Source organism: Parasteatoda tepidariorum, chromosome 6 (genome assembly GCF_982258835.1).
Source record: "Parasteatoda tepidariorum strain Cologne lab strain chromosome 6, Ptep-v5.0, whole genome shotgun sequence".
Classification (NCBI taxonomy): domain Eukaryota; kingdom Metazoa; phylum Arthropoda; class Arachnida; order Araneae; family Theridiidae; genus Parasteatoda; species Parasteatoda tepidariorum.
This window is the reverse complement of record NC_141760.1, coordinates 114,956,654-114,972,927: the sequence shown is the minus strand read 5'-3', so window position 1 is coordinate 114,972,927 and position 16,274 is coordinate 114,956,654. Positions and strand designations below refer to the sequence as shown.

General features: G+C 30.2%; 1 protein-coding gene across 1 annotated transcript; it reads left to right on the top strand.

Moving 5' to 3' along the window:
• Positions 1-492: 492 nt before the first annotated feature.
• On the top strand, positions 493-15,014 carry LOC107440771 (cytochrome P450 3A8). Its single transcript, XM_071178188.2, has 14 exons — positions 493-501; positions 3,657-3,747; positions 4,599-4,654; positions 5,967-6,063; positions 7,043-7,159; positions 7,679-7,767; positions 8,015-8,142; positions 8,229-8,347; positions 8,838-8,910; positions 9,926-10,092; positions 11,194-11,282; positions 13,472-13,615; positions 13,720-13,879; positions 14,743-15,014. Exons 3-14 carry the CDS (start codon positions 4,599-4,601, stop codon positions 14,821-14,823), a joined length of 1,320 nt encoding a protein of 439 aa, XP_071034289.1. The 5' UTR covers positions 493-501; positions 3,657-3,747; the 3' UTR covers positions 14,824-15,014.
• Positions 15,015-16,274: the final 1,260 nt, after the last annotated feature.

The window sequence follows — 16,274 nt, the reverse complement described above, 5'->3', positions numbered from 1 at the left end:
TATACAAGTAAGTGTCCTTCTTTCAAATTCCATTCTTAAAATTAAGAATAGATTTTTTTAAATAACTTTTCTTATTAAGTGTTATTCTTTCAAATTCCATTTTTAAAATTAAGAATAGATTTTTTTTAATAACTTTTCTTATTAAGTGCCATTCTTTCAAATTCCATATTTAAAACTAAGAATAGATTTTTTTCCTAATAACTTTTTTTACTATACAAGTAAGTGTCATTCTTTCAAATTCCATTTTTAAAATTAAGAATAGATTTTTTTAATAACTTTTCTTATTAAGTGCCATTCTTTCAAATTCCATTTTTAAAATTAAGAATAGATTTTTTTAACAACTTTTCTTATTAAGTGTCATTCTTTCAAATTCCATTTTTAAAATTAAGAATAGATTTTTTTTTCCTAATAACTTTTTTTATTATACAGGTAAGTGTCATTCTTTCAAATTCCATTTTTAAAATTAAGAATACATTTTTTAACAACTTTTTTATTATACAAGTAAGTCCCATTCCTTCAAATTCCATTTTTAAAATTAAGAATATTTTTAAATAACTTTTTTTTATACATGGAGTAATGTGATGATTGCCCAAAAGTTAACCCTTTGACGCACTGGTCTCCCTTTCGTATATATTTTCTTCTTACGCTCTAATTACAAACAAAAATAAAATTTCTCATTTCATAAATGTAAAAGACAATCTAATTGTTACTAAAAAAATTTTCTTAGATTATCAAAATTATATTTTTACTAAAATATAAAATTACAAAAAAGTAGCCTTAGCAATTTTCTTTTTATTCATATTCGAAAATTTTAATTGATTTTTTTTAAAATAAAGGAGTTTTAATGATGAATTTTTCTGTTCCTCTTAGATTTAAATAGCTGCATATAAGTGCAAATTTGAAAAAAAAAAATATATATTCTTTGTAAGCGAGCCGTGTCTGAAAGAGAACGCAGAAAAGAACTCTTATGTCTCATAACCATAAATTATTAAAATACGAAATAATCTAACCCTTAATTTGACCTAAATTAACACAAAATAATGAAAGAACAATGAAAAATATGTTTAATAAAAATTCTGAGTCATAGGGTTAAAAAGCAATAGTAAAACTTTGAACAAAGGTTGAAGAAAATTAAATATTTATTAAATTTTCATTATTTTTCCTTTAAAGTTTTATTCCTACTTTATTAATTTACAAATACTTAATTTGGTAGAAAAGGATTATTTTATATCTTCAAGAATCAAGCATTTGTTTCATAGCTTCTGGTAAAAAATGTGAATACTTTTGTGACTTAAACTTACGCATGTAATAGAAATTGAATAATTATATCATTCTAAAATAGCCAAAATAAAAAAAAAAATTATTTTGTATCAATTACCTTCCGCCTAGAAAATCTTTAAAGCACCCAATAATTTTGTCTAATAGATAAAAAAAAGTAATTTAGCATAAAATGCCTAAACATTTTCCTCAGAAAATATCTTTGATGAGTAAGAAAAAAAATCGTGAAATTTTATAAATTAATGAAGTATTAACATTTAAATGCTGAGTGTAACGCCATACTATGCTTTTAAATAAATGAAAACTGTGGATAACGTTAGGCAATAGATGGCAAACATAACACTTTTTAAATGGGGACATTTATAAAAATTCCATTTTTATTAACAAATATAATGCACATGCGATGCATTTGATCAGGTGGCTGACAAGTGTCATTTGTTTTATTAAATGATCAGTGGAAATTTTAGTAATATATATATATATATATATTTATATATATATATATATTTATATATATATATATATATATATATTTTTTTTTTTGCTTGAATTTTAAGAATGCACGTAGTGAAAATATTTGTCAAGAAGGAGAAAAAAAATTCGTTTTATTTCTTATAAGAAGGTAGATTTACCTTAATGTACCTAATAATTGGATACTTAATAATTGGAAATTTAAGGAAAAAAAGTGATAATAATGTTTTAGTTACATAAGTGATTATAAAAAAAAATAATAATAATAAATCTAGACTCTAAATAAAATAATGAACTCCTTCAGTTATTTGGTTTCATAAAAATTATAATTATTATTATTTTAAATTACGCATGTTCGGATAGTTTTTCATTTACTATGTTTAGATTTTATTAAAAGTAATATTGCAAAATTGGGAAACGCGATGAATTTATCGTATCTTAAATGCATCTGAGCGACTGGGTCAGTAATACCACCACTCATTGGCCTAGAAGAAGGAAGGAAAAAAAAATCACTTTCTAACAGGAAAGGAAAAAAAAAAGAAAAAGAAAGAAAGAAAAGAAAGGATTTTAAGAGTGAAAAGGGAAACATGTTTTGGACAACTTTTTATAAGTTGAATTTTGAGACAACAAACCTTATCTAGATAAGTTTTCATTTTTATTTATTACTTTTTTATTTTGTGCCGTGAATAACAATTTCTTATCATTTATTGCTATCAAAAGTGATTTAGCAATGATCTCATGATTTACTTCTCGAAGCGTGGCTGCATTTGCTAAATATATAATTTGGTTAAAGTAATAATTTTCAATTTTTTTTCCTTCTGATTTCTAGTAGATTTGGCTATAAGAAAGCACTCTTATAACCAATTACAGCGAACTCTCGCTACAACAATATCCGATACAACATTAACTCCCTCTATTACAATAATGTTTCGTGGTCCTGACGAACTTGCGTATGAATTAATGTTATTCACCCTTCAATATTGCGATATTCTTTGAAGCAATAACCCCCTGTACAATGATTTTTTTTCCTTCAAATTTCAACCTTATTTTCTCCATTTATTTTTGGTCTTCAAATAATGTAAAAAATCATATTATATCAAATTTTGCCATTTTTTCGGTCTTTTCTTGACAAGAGAAGAATTACTACTGGCCACTCCCAAGAACTTTCATTCTTAGAATTGCCTCTCTCATCTCTTAAGAAGTCACAGATCACCACTCTATGTTTCAAATTTTTGTATAATATATAAATAGATTTATAGTTAATACATGTATAACATTAAAATTTAAAAAAATCTTACTGTGTCCCCAAAGTACGCAGGCCCTCGATATAATAATATATTCCTCTACAACAATGGATTAATTGGGTCCCCAAAATATTTTTGTAGCGATGTTTTACTGTATAAAACATTTCTTAAAGAGTGAAGAACTTATTTCCTCTGTGAAAATCATATTTTTGATTGCACAACACAATTCTATCGAATTAAGTAGTCCCAACCGAAAAAAATGCCATTTCCTGAAAATAAATATAACTAATAAATATAACAGCTTTAAAAAACTGAGAAAACTTAAAAAACGCATTCACTCTAAATGGATTTATCTATTTACAACTTTATCAATTTGCATTTTAAATAAACTTACAAAATTAATTTTGGAAAGAAATAGATGATTGTTGTACTTATTTTTAAAAATTTTTACTTTCTATAATTTGTATTTAAGTTTGTTTTCTTTAAAAATTTTATTTCATTTTTATTTTCTAATTTTTATAGTAAATATTTTATTTTAAATGATTAACTTTTGAATTTTGTAATAAATTTTCCTAAGCTGTTGTTTAAACGGAAATAAATTTATCTTTGTTTTGTTTATGTATCGACCTATACTATTTAGTAAATAAGAATATTCCATTTTAGATTTCAGACGAAACACTATGGATTTTTTGGTGAACAAAATTTGAGCTATATACCGCCTTCTTTTCCTTTTGGCTCGTTTACGTTATCCCAGGTAACGAAGTTTCTATTAACTTGAATTTATTTTAGTCAATATTTTGTATCAAAATGCTAAAATTAGTAAAACCAAGGCAAGAACCGTGCCGCCTCAGGGGCCTTCCAATGAGGTTAACCGGTAAGAATCCCAGCATCCGGCTTACACCGACCGTTAACTATCGTTAGTGGTATACGGATCCTGGGTTAGACTTCCCTTGCCGTCAGACTAACCATGGAAGGTTTTCAGGGTTTTTCTCTTCATGTAACGTAAATGCGAGTTAGTTCCGTCAAAAAGTCCTTGACGAAAGCAAATTTTTCTCAATACTTCATCCAGAAATTCCCTTGTCTTCTTGATAGGGTTAAAAAATTACAAGGCTACGGAGTTGAATATTAGCAGTCGTAAAACCGAAAATTAGGTCCAAAAAATGGAAAATCGTGTAGTCCATGGACTGCTTAAATTTATTGCTTCCAAAATTCAGTCATATTCTTGAGTTCATTAAAATTTTGTAAGATCTTTTTATATCCTAGCAAGGTTATTAGGGCGCATGTCCAAGAGGTGGTGGGTTCGATCCCGTCTCGAGTGACTGATGCACGTGAAATCTGTCGGGTCACAAAGTCCTTCATGTTACCATAACAAATTAATACTTCTGGGGGTACTGATCAAGAAGTCTTCTGGATTGGTTCAAAATGGCAAGGCTACGGAACATAAGTGGTCGTAAACCCTAAATTGGGCCGGCTGTTTAACGACGGTAATAATTACAATTTTAATCTATCCTTAGAGTACGGTTAAAACTTGATTTATTTCAATTATAATAAAATCGTTGATTAAAAGTTCTGAAAAGAAATCTAAGAATAAATTTACTTTTGTAGATGGATATTATAGAAACTGAGCAAAGATGCTACAAAGAATTGGGAAGGATATACGGGTAAGTTTTGTTCTTTATAATAAGGGTCTTTTTTTTTTTTAGACTCAACATACAGTTCCACATATAAGCATCCCCATGTCAAACACCATGAACGCATAATGGAAAATGTTGGAAATATGGTGACCATCAAAATTCTCGCTAAAACCAACAAAAACCATCAAAACATCAACCATTTTTTGATAGGACCATCAAGACTTTGACTTTTGTAATTATTTTTCAAAATATCTTTAAACCCACAAACTTTTTCTTTTACTTAATGAAGAATTAGCAATTGAGATACATAATAAGAGAATATATATATATATATATATATATATATATATATATATATATATATATATATATATATATATATATATATATATATAATTATATCATTTCTAAAATTTGACAGCACACTTTTAGAATTTGTCGGCACACTAAAGTGCCGCTGCACATTGGTTGAGAATCTTTTGCTCTAGTCCCTGTTTTCCATTATCGTTGCTTTTTAAATAATACATATTACCGACATAAAGCACCATTGTCGTCAACAACGATTTTTTTGCATTTCCTCTAAAAGTACCCTTACTATATTAAATTAATTTTTTTTAGTACATAGCTTATGCGTTTTGTTTCAATCTATTCTTAATATTAATAAAGGATCTTTGTTGACAATAATAGTTTAGGGAAATTTTGCGTTTCCTTTAAATGAATTAGTAACACCTTTTTATTCATTTTGTATTTCAATATTATTTTTCATATTTCAATTAGCATTGATTTTAAATTATTTACTTTTAAGTAAACACTTTTTAAAAGAATTACTGTAAAGAAAATAAACTCATGCAACAGATAATTTTAGAAATACTAACTTGGTGACTGAACGTCCATGAACGCTACCATTTTAATGTTGTTCATTGAATTTATCTGACATAGCGAATAAAAAATAATTAAACTTTAAAATGCGTGCAAACCCTTTTTTAATCAAATAGAGCTATAAGCTAATAAATATAGCAGATGTTATATTTAAAATATTTAAAAAATTGTCTTTAGTTTGAAACAATGCTTAACACTAAGAAATCTGTAAAATTGCACAATTTCGCTCATTCCGCTTAGAATATTCTTATGTCGATAGTGACCTTCCCCGTGCTTCGAAATAGCAGTATGCCAAATTTCATCGCTCTCAGTCGGATTGTTTTGAGTACATAAAAGAGAAACTGATATTCATTTATGTGTATATGTAGTGATTTTTAAACGTTTGATTTGTAATGACATTTGATTTGAAACGTAATGACGTTTTATTTCTGTAAATCAAATTGCATTATTTTGCTTTTAGGAGATTCGACGGTTGTCAACCTGTGTTAACGATAGGAGAACGTGACTTAATAGACCGGATCATGTTCACAGATTTCAACAAATTCCCCAACAGAAGAGTAAGTTTTAAATTCTGATGTTTTAAAAAAAAGAATTTTTTTTTTCGTAATTCTTGCGTAAAAATCAAAGCAATAACCCGTTGTGGGCCTGGAAGCTCCACAATTTCATGTCTAACCCCAAGTCAAAACTTTTGATGGTTTTCCATTGAGGGATCAACATAATCTTGACGGTAACCATCAATAATTCCATCCTGAATCATTATATTTTCGATGGTAACCAACATAAGTAACCAGCACCCCAATGTAGGAATTCGGACTCATTTATGATAGTTCAACATAAGAATAGCAATTTGCTTTGATGGTTTGTTCATGTTGAACTATCAGAAATTTGCTGCACAGTTTCTTAAACATCAAATGTAACGATCACGAACCATCACCACCCCAATGTAGGAAGTCGGAATGATTTGCGATAGTCCAACATAAAGAAACCCAAATTTTTTTGATGGTATATTCCTGCTGAACAAACAAGGATGGTTATTAAATAATCATGGAAAAGCATTGTTGTACCATTATGGAATATCATGAATTTCCACCTTAGTTCCATAGAAATCAAATGTTGGAACGATCATGAACAACCATTATCAATGTAGGAATTCGGACTGATTTATGATGGTCCAAAATTAAAAAAAAAAAAATTATGGTATATTCCTCAGAACCAACAAGAATTATCATGAAACTATCACGGAAATGTATAGTTGGAATCGTCATGGATTTTCGGTCCATTAGAGTCAAACTTCTTTTGATGGTTAACCATCATAGTATTAACGTAGCATTTTTCATCATGGAATGATGGAAGTTTGATGGCATATCAAAAACCATGAATGCATAATAGAAAATGTTGAATGATGGTGACTATCAAATGATGTCGGACCATCATGAATCGCATTGAAAGCAACATAAACCATCAAGAATTTTGACTTGAGTAATATGACTATCTCATGTTTGCATCCTATAAATGAAATAATGTATTTTTTTCCAGGACATGAGAGTGGGTGATCCCGTTTTTGACAATACTCTCTTCTCATTGGAAGGACACGATTGGAAGAGAGTGAGGAATATCGTCAAAACATGTTTTACTCCTTCAAATCTCAAGATGGTGAGTGTCTTCTTCATTCGAGTTCAATTATCACCTAAAATTAATCAATTTTTTTAAAAAACACGTTACATAAAAGTCAATTCCTACTTAGGGTCAACAAAGAAAAACTTTATTTTAGTTACTTTTATTAAATAATTAAAAACTTTTCTCCCATATAAAATAAAAATGAATGAAATAAATTTAATGAATGGATTAATATTTGAAAAATCTGTCTAAACATTAACTAAAAAAATGTATTTGAACTTGAGTGGATAAATAAAAAAGTATTTTATTAATGATTGAATATTTGAACAAGATGTAGGGAGAATGAAAAAAAAAGAATTAAATGGTTTAAAAAATATCATGGCTATTGAGTAAATCAATATCCTTTCGCTTCAAGTAAATAAATACAATCAGTTGATAGAATGAGTGAAGCAAACTGTTAACGTTAAAACCATTGATTCTTCTATGATTAACGGCGCAGCTAGGTCATGTGCTCATATAAATGCTCATATAATCACATTGACTCCTTTCATTTAGATGACCACTCTGCTTCAGGAATGTTGCGATAAAATGGTGGCGAAAATGACCCTAAGTGCTCAAAAAGGCGAAGTTATTAATTGTCAAGAGTAAGTATTGCTGTCATACTATTTATTATTTTTTAAAAAATATCACTTTGCATAAATTTTCTACAGATCCGTAACCACTTCTTTCCAAAATTAAAAATTATTCAAATAAAATGAATAAATTGAAATTATGGATTGTTAAATGAAATTTAATCAAAATGATGTTTTTATACATCTTTCATGAACTTCATCAGTTTCTCATGTATAAGAGATGTTTCAATGAGATTTATGGCACAACTCTACTTTGCAGGCACTTCTCAATTTTTGTACTGCATACCATAGGAAAATGCGCTTTTGGAGTGAAGATTACTGACAACGACCCATTCGTAGAGCATTCCAACAAATTGTTCAACAACAGCTTCAAGACTATCATTATAAGTATGTCTCTTCTCTTAAAGCTTTTTTCTCCTCTTCTTCTCTCTCTTCTTAAATTCTAATTTCTTCTTTTTTTCTTCCTTTTATAGTGGTGGCCCCGTACCTGATGAAATATTTCAAAATCCCAATCTTGAATAATGAGACGATAGAGTTTTATAACAATGTAATGTCAAAAGTGGTCGAAGAACGTAAAAAGATGAAAAAGGAGGTATGAAGAAAAAAAAGAAGATATTTATTTAATTGTGTTTTCTGTTCTGAGTGGCACATATATATATATATATATATATATATATATATATATATATATATATATATATATATATATATATATATATATATATATATATTGCATCATTTTAACTCAAACTTGAGTGGATTTTATTTATTTCACAATAATCAATCATCATTATTTGGATGAATTAATTTAAATCATTCTCGAGTTATTTTGGATCATTTTTGATTGTTTATCAGAATGACTTAAATATCACATTTGAGTTTAACTCTTTTTTTTCCTTCTGAAAACTATTTCATTAAATTTATTAGTGCCTAGCAGAAATAAATTTAAAATGAAAAGTATATTTACTGAAAATTATTTATCAGTATAGTTACGATAACTTTTCTAGTTTATTTTGTTTCTAAAGCATTGAAATGTTCGTTTACATTTCCAGGTATTAAATTAATGTTTTTTTTTGTTTCAGAAATTCAATGATTTTTTGCAGAGGATGCTGGAACACGAAGAACAGCCACAGGATTCCAATAACAATTCCCAAGGTAAAAACTTATTGAATGAATTTATAAATGTTGTGAGTTGGGTGACACGGAGCTTTTGGAATGCGTTTCAAATTTCTTCGATTTTTGAAATGTAAACAATCGTCGAACAATCCAGTTCAGAGCTTCTGAGTGATGTCATTATTTAATATGTTACACAATTCAGTCAGAAAAACTAACTACCGCAGGAAAAGTACTGAAAAAGAGTAAAATTAAATTCCAGATTTTTAGAACTTGCGGCACATTATTAGTGGACATTTGTTGTTCATACTGCTTAAAACTAAGCATACCATAACCGATCAAATGACCGTTAAAGAACTTTGGCATCCAAAATGCTATTATCATCATTTTTGCACATTTGACTTCATGACTTTTTCTAACAATTACGTACAGTTAATAATCTTTTTTTTTTTTAAATATTTTGCTTGTTTCAAATAATACTTGTCGTATACCTATTCCTACCACAACCGGTCATTTGACCGGGAGAACAATTTAATGCTTTATAAGGTTATCGGATCAGAAATTACAATGTAATGCGTGTTCAACATATTGCATTCGGTTAGTTGCACATTTCTGCAAAGACTGTTGCTCGTACACCTGATAAAACTTTTTCCCACAGTGGACTGATCATTAAGACGTGGTTCCCAATAGAACAACGAAGTCAAGCATCACTGGCAGTGGTCGGGTGACCACTTGGATCAGTTTGCGAAGGGTGTGCGGTATGGGTCATCGTTAAACTGTTCTACTGTAAAGTGCTCGACTGCGCGGGCTACCAAAGTGGGGGTACCATGACCTCTGCAAAAGGATCAAAATTGTGATGGCATCTCTTCGGATCATCCTCAGGGATGCATCCTAGACCGTCGCCAATAGCCCATTGTGCAGCTCTAGTGCGACGTTAGTAAACTACAGCAATGCTTTTTCAGTTGCTTTAGAATAATAGGACGACAGAAAGTCTTTAATGAATATTGAAGTGTTTCTCATTAATTGTTTATAATTAACGCTTATTATATCCTTGTAGATGGTCTCAGCCACGTCGAAATGTTGTCACAGTGTGTGTCTTTTTTCTTGGCTGGTTACGAAGCAACCACAGCTTTACTTTCACATTGTGTTTACAGACTGGCCATGAATCAAGAATGCCAGAAGAAAGCTTTAGAAGAAATTGAACGAGTGCTCCCACAATGCAGAGTAAGTGTGCATTCTTTGCCATTAATATAGGTACAGGAAAAATAATCAATTTTCAAAGAAACGACAAAATATAGTGGAACTAGTTTTTAACTATTAAGATTGGAACTTACTTTCTGCAAATCCGATCATTAGAATAAAAGTTATTTGTGGTGACATTTTAGTTATTTTGTTTACTGTGCACGATGTCCGACGTTTTGAGCAAAACGGATTTAATATAATAAAAAAAAAAAAGAAGTTTTCCATCATGGACTTTTTTTCAATTCCTACTCTTAGTTAACACTCTCCCTATATCTTCTTCAAATTTTCAATTGTTAAAAGAATACTTTTTATTCATCTATTCAAATAAATTTTTTTTAAAACTTGTAGTCTATGACACTTGATGTTAATGCAGTCTTTTTCAACTATTGATTCATTCATTAAATAAGGATGAGCGATAAACGAAATAGAATTTTCTGATGGGTTAAGTGTTAGTCATTGTTTTAGATTTTACCATAAGCTATTCAATTTTTCACATATTTTGAAAATAACATCAGTGATCATTTCTAACTTATAGCTCTATTTGAACAAGAAAATAGTTTATTGCTCGCACTAAAATATTTAAATCTTTTATATCAGATCAATTCAATAAAGAACATGACGTGGTAGCACGTGTGGTCCACGTCACCAAGTTTATGCTTTTATAGTTGTCTGATACCATGCTCCTTTATTTTTCAATTCCTACTATTAGTTCACACTCTATCTCTATATCTTGTTCAAACTTTCAATCGTTAAATAAAATACTTTTTATTTATCCATTTAAGTTCAAATTCCTTTTTTTCTAGTTATGTCACTTGATTTTAATATAGTTTTTTCAAATATTATTTCATTCAATAAATGTAATGAATTAATTTTAATTTTATATGGGAGAAAAAATTGCAATTATTTAATAAAAAGTTATTAAACTAAATTTTTTCGTTGTTGACCTAAGTAGGAATTGACTTTCAATTCTTTTTTAATATTACTTCTTTATTGGATTTCTTCACGACGCGGTTGCAACTAAGTATAATTGATGTATATGTTTTATCCCATGAAAAGGTATTTTAATGGAGTCTTTGTTTGCAGCCAGAGGAAATGTCAAACTGTTTGGGTAAACTTAAATACTTAGAAGCTGTGATGAAGGAATGTTCAAGAATATGTCCACCCATGGCCAGGTAATTCTATCATTTCATCCGGTTTTTATAAAAATTCTTCTATTCGTCAAAATTTTCGTCAAAATTTCGTCAAAATTTTCGTCAAAATTCATCATCCGTTTTTATAAAAATTCTTCTATTCGTCAAAATTTTTGATGGTTTTCCGTTGATGAACGAACATAATCTTGGTGGTAACCATCAACGATTCCAACATGAATCATTATATTTTCTGATGGTAAACAACATAAATAATGTAGGACTGATTTATGATGGCTCAACATAGCAATTTGTTTTGATGGTTTGTTCTTGTTGAACCATCAGAAATTTCCATCATAGTATCTTAGAAATCAAATGCCGCAACGATCATGAACCGCCATCCTCTTAATGTTGGAATTCCGACTGATATACGAGGGTTGCTATTTATATTTCTAGCCTTGGCAACAGTAAGTGTTGCTAAGCGACCGCAGACGATTTTAATCGAAAGTTTAATATTTTTAAACATAAATTCAGCAGACGATTTACCATTATAGCTTCATTTGTGTTGTTGACAGTAAATTGAAAAGTTCTTCTCTTTCAAAAAATGGAATTGAATCGTGAACATTTTCGTGCCATTATTTTTCATAACTTTCGACGTGGATTGTCAAGACAAGATTGCTTTGATGAACTTAATTCTTTATTCAGCGATAAAGCGCCATGCTACAGCTCTGTAAAAAATTGGTATAACGAATTTAATCGTGGTCGATGTTCGATCCAGGACGAATCCCGTGCAGGTCGTCCAAAATCCGTTGTTGTGCCAGAAAAGATCGATGCTGTGCGTGAACTGATAAAGCAAGATCGTCATGTGACATACCGTGAGATAGAGGCGTCTTCGGACATTAGTATGACTAGCATCAATAAAATATTGCATGAACATTTGAGCGTAAAAAAAATTTGTTCGCGTTGGATCCCGCATAATCTGACAAACGCTCAAAGAAAGGCTCGTGTCGATTGGTGCAAGGAAATGTTGGAAAAATACGTTCAAGGTACATCAAAGGCTGTGTATAACATCTACACAGGTGACGAATCATGGATCTATGCATATGAGCCGTAAACAAAACAGCAATTAACTGTATGGGTCTTCCAAGACGAGGCAAAACCAACAAAAGTTGCTCGAGGAAGAAGCACATCGAAACAAATGATTGCCTGTTTCTTCGGCATTAACGGTCATGTGGCGACAGTGGCGTTAGAGCAACGCAGGACGGTCAATTCTGAATGGTACACGACCATTTGTTTGCCAGAAGTCATCGGAGAAATTCGAAAAAAGCAGAAGAACAGGCGAATCATTCTTCATCATGACAATGCGAGCTTTCACACATCGACTCAAACAAAGGTATTTCTGACGGAGCGAAAGATCGAACTGATGGGTCATCCGCCGTACAGCCCTGATTTGGCACCCAATGACTTCTTCTTATTCCCACACATCAAAAATAAATTACGTGGACAACGATTTTCGACCCCCGAAGAAGCGGTTGATGCATTCAAAACGCATGTTTTGGAGTTACCTCAATCGGACTGGAAAAAGTGCTTTGAAAATTGGTTCAAACGCATGCAAAGTGTATTGATCATGATGGAGAATATTTTGAAAAACAATAAAACCAATTTCAATCTTACATATTTGTTTTTTCATTATTAGGCCAGAAATATAAATAGCAACCCTCGTAGGATGGACGAACATAAAAAAAAAAAAAATTTATGCTATACTCCTGAGAACCAACTAGAAATTACCGTTAAAAAACATGGAAATGTATAGTTGGAACCACCATGGACCATCACGTATCATCATTAATTATTGGTTTACGTAAATCAAACTTCTCTCGAAGGTTAACCATCGTAGTATTAAAGTAGCATTTTCCATCATGGAATGATGGAAGTTTGTCGGCACATTAAAAACCATGAAAGCATAATGGAAAATTGTTGGATGATGGTGACCATCAAATGATGCTGGACCAACATGAATCGCACTGAAACTAACATGAACCATCAAATTGTTTTGATGGGACTATCAAGAGTTTTGACCATCAAGAGTTTATTATAAGCGAATTCAGGTTTTCACATATTTTAAAGATAACAACAGTGATAATTTCTAACTTATAGCTCTATTTGAACAAAAAATAGTGAATTGCGCACATTTAAATATTTAATTATTTTAAAATCGCAATTTAATTTTTCAGAATAGAAAGGCGTGCTGCCGAAGACTATTATTTTCCCGAAGCAGCTATTCACCTGAAAGAAGGATTTCTTGTGAGCATTCCAATTTTCGCCATACATCATGATCCAGAATATTATCCTGATCCAGAAGTTTTTAATCCTGACAGGTTAGCATGCATTGAAATTATCGTGATGCATCTTTCTGAATGCATTAAAGTTTTTACATACTCAAGGATGTTTTTATGAAACACTAAAATGAATGGTATTTCAGATTTTTCTATGGAGAAAGGAATGCATTCAAGAATATTTTCTTTCCTTTTGGATCGGGTGGAAGAGAGTGTGTGGGAAAGAACTTTGTACTCATGCAGGTCAAGATGTGCCTCCTCAACTTGTTGCTCAACTTTACGATTTTACCTGCTTCCACAACACCGGTAAGTCCTCAATCTAAATCAAGTTTTCCTGAAGTTAATTTTTCTAACGAAACTTGGACAATCCAAGCTCGCCAGACATAAGTCATTTCTGAATTAAATCAGGAAGGCGCGCCGTTCGTTTGACAAGAGAGCACAGCTCAGATGAAAGCATGTCATAGCTGAGAATCCTACGGATAGATGGCAGCACAACGCATTCGTGAGACTACATCCTGAATTTAGACACAAATTTGTAAGGGAAGGAAACTTTCTTCACATCCCTGTAGCCATAGTAATGTTGAAAGATCGACCACAGACCTTTAAATACCAGAGATTTTACGAGTTCGCACGTCGCATGTACTCGGTGGATCTTAGCAGAGCTGAGAGTCGAACCCCAACCTCTCCGGATCGGAGCCCGATTCTCTAACCACTAGACTACCACGGCTGACTAAAGAGTTACTAAAATTTAGAATTATTTTCAAATCGCACGTCATAAAGTAATCTGAGTCACTATTTTACGTTCTTTGCTAAAAATTCAGATTTATACATCTTTCTCACTAGATGTTAACACATTTTTTCAAATATTAATTCATTAAGTAAATTTACTGAATCAATTTTAGTTTTATATGGGAGAAATTTTTAATTATTTAATAAAAAAGTAACTAATTTTTTCTTTTCTTTGTTGACCTGATTGAGATTTTTTTTTTAAAAATATTACTTGTTAACAAGCATGACCTACTTTAAAAAATATATCATTTACGTGTAGTAAAATATTTAGTTTTATTCATAGTGGAGGTTCATTTTATTGTCTGAATTTCAGTGTATAATTTCTAGCAAAGTTCAATCGTTTTTAAAATGAACTTAACGACCTTAATTCATCTTTCCAGGAACACCTTGAAATTCTTGAAGTGCGAAACGTGATGAAAGTAGGAGATGTCGATGTTATTTTGCAAAGAAGGACTTGTTGAATAGTGCTGTTGATCATAGGATGAACTGTGCCAAAACTTTCAGGGAAGGAGGTTCATTAAAAAAACCTTTCCGTATCTCTAGTCATAATGTGGATGAGTGCTCAATATTTAAGTGTTTCTAACTCAAGGTGCTTATTGTTGTGTTTCATTAATTTGTTGTTATTCATTGAATGAAATCAACTCATTGTTGTTAGCCCTTTATATTTATTTAACTCATACTTTCCAACCTTCATTTGTTTCATTCATTGTTTTTAACCTTTAAGAGAGGGTATTTCACCTTCTTTGGTATTTTAGAGATGTTGTTTTTATTTTGATACTTTGAAAACATTTTTCTTAACCATTTAAACTTTAAAAAATTTTTTATTTCATAAACGTCGTTAAGCAACCGACCCAATTGTTCAGGCTTACGACTACTAATGTTTAATTCCGTAGCCTTGTTAAAAGAGAACTCCTTTATCTAGTATTTGGAGAAATTTGCCTTCGTGGAGGACATTTCGATCCAACTAATCCGTATTTATTTCGCATGGGGAGGAAAACCACGAAAACCTTCCACGGTTATTCTGACAGAAAGACTCTGACCCATGATCCATCTTCCACTGAGGACATTTCACGCTGCATGGTAACTTGTTGCAGGCATTTTAAGTGCCTAAAAATATCAAGATTTTTTTCTTTCACTCCTTACGTTAATTTCTACGTAGATGAGAAGAAACAACATGTTAGAACATTTTCCGATAATGACTTATAAATATTTATACTAAATATTCCGAACTGTTTCAACATTTTACATGTTCTATAGAATTAAAATATATATATATATATATATATTTGCTTGCATTCCAAAAAACTGTATAGTTTAAATCAAATGATTAAAAAAATATCAAGAAATTAAAACTTGCATATAATTTATAATTAAATATAGATAATGTTTCTTTTTTTGAATATTTTTTTAAATATACAATAAATTAATTAGTTTATTTAGTTTATTATTATTAAACTCTCACTGTTTCTCAGGGAAGTATTTAGAATGTTAAGTTTTTCTCAACATTCATCATTATTAAACATTTTTAAACTGAAGATAATAAAAAAAGAATGTTTTGAAATGTTTCAGTTTTTAATTTTTTTTATTCTCGTTAAAAACTGCTTTCTGAATGTGTTCGTACATTGTGTATATGATGCTCATTTATTTGTCATCAAACATTATTTATTGTAAATCTTTTCATAATGTTTTTAACAGTTCATTAATGCATTTTATTATCACATCATTTGTTCTAAGAAATTGAATGTTTGTTTATAATCAACTTAGTGTCTTTTCCTGATATGTGAACTACCTTACTTAGCTGTGCAGTTACTTTAGAAATCTATAGATGACGCCGCTAAATTTTTATAAAAATAGCTCAGAAAATATAAATTGTATTGTTTGAAAAAATACATTTAATAGTATGTAAAAAAAC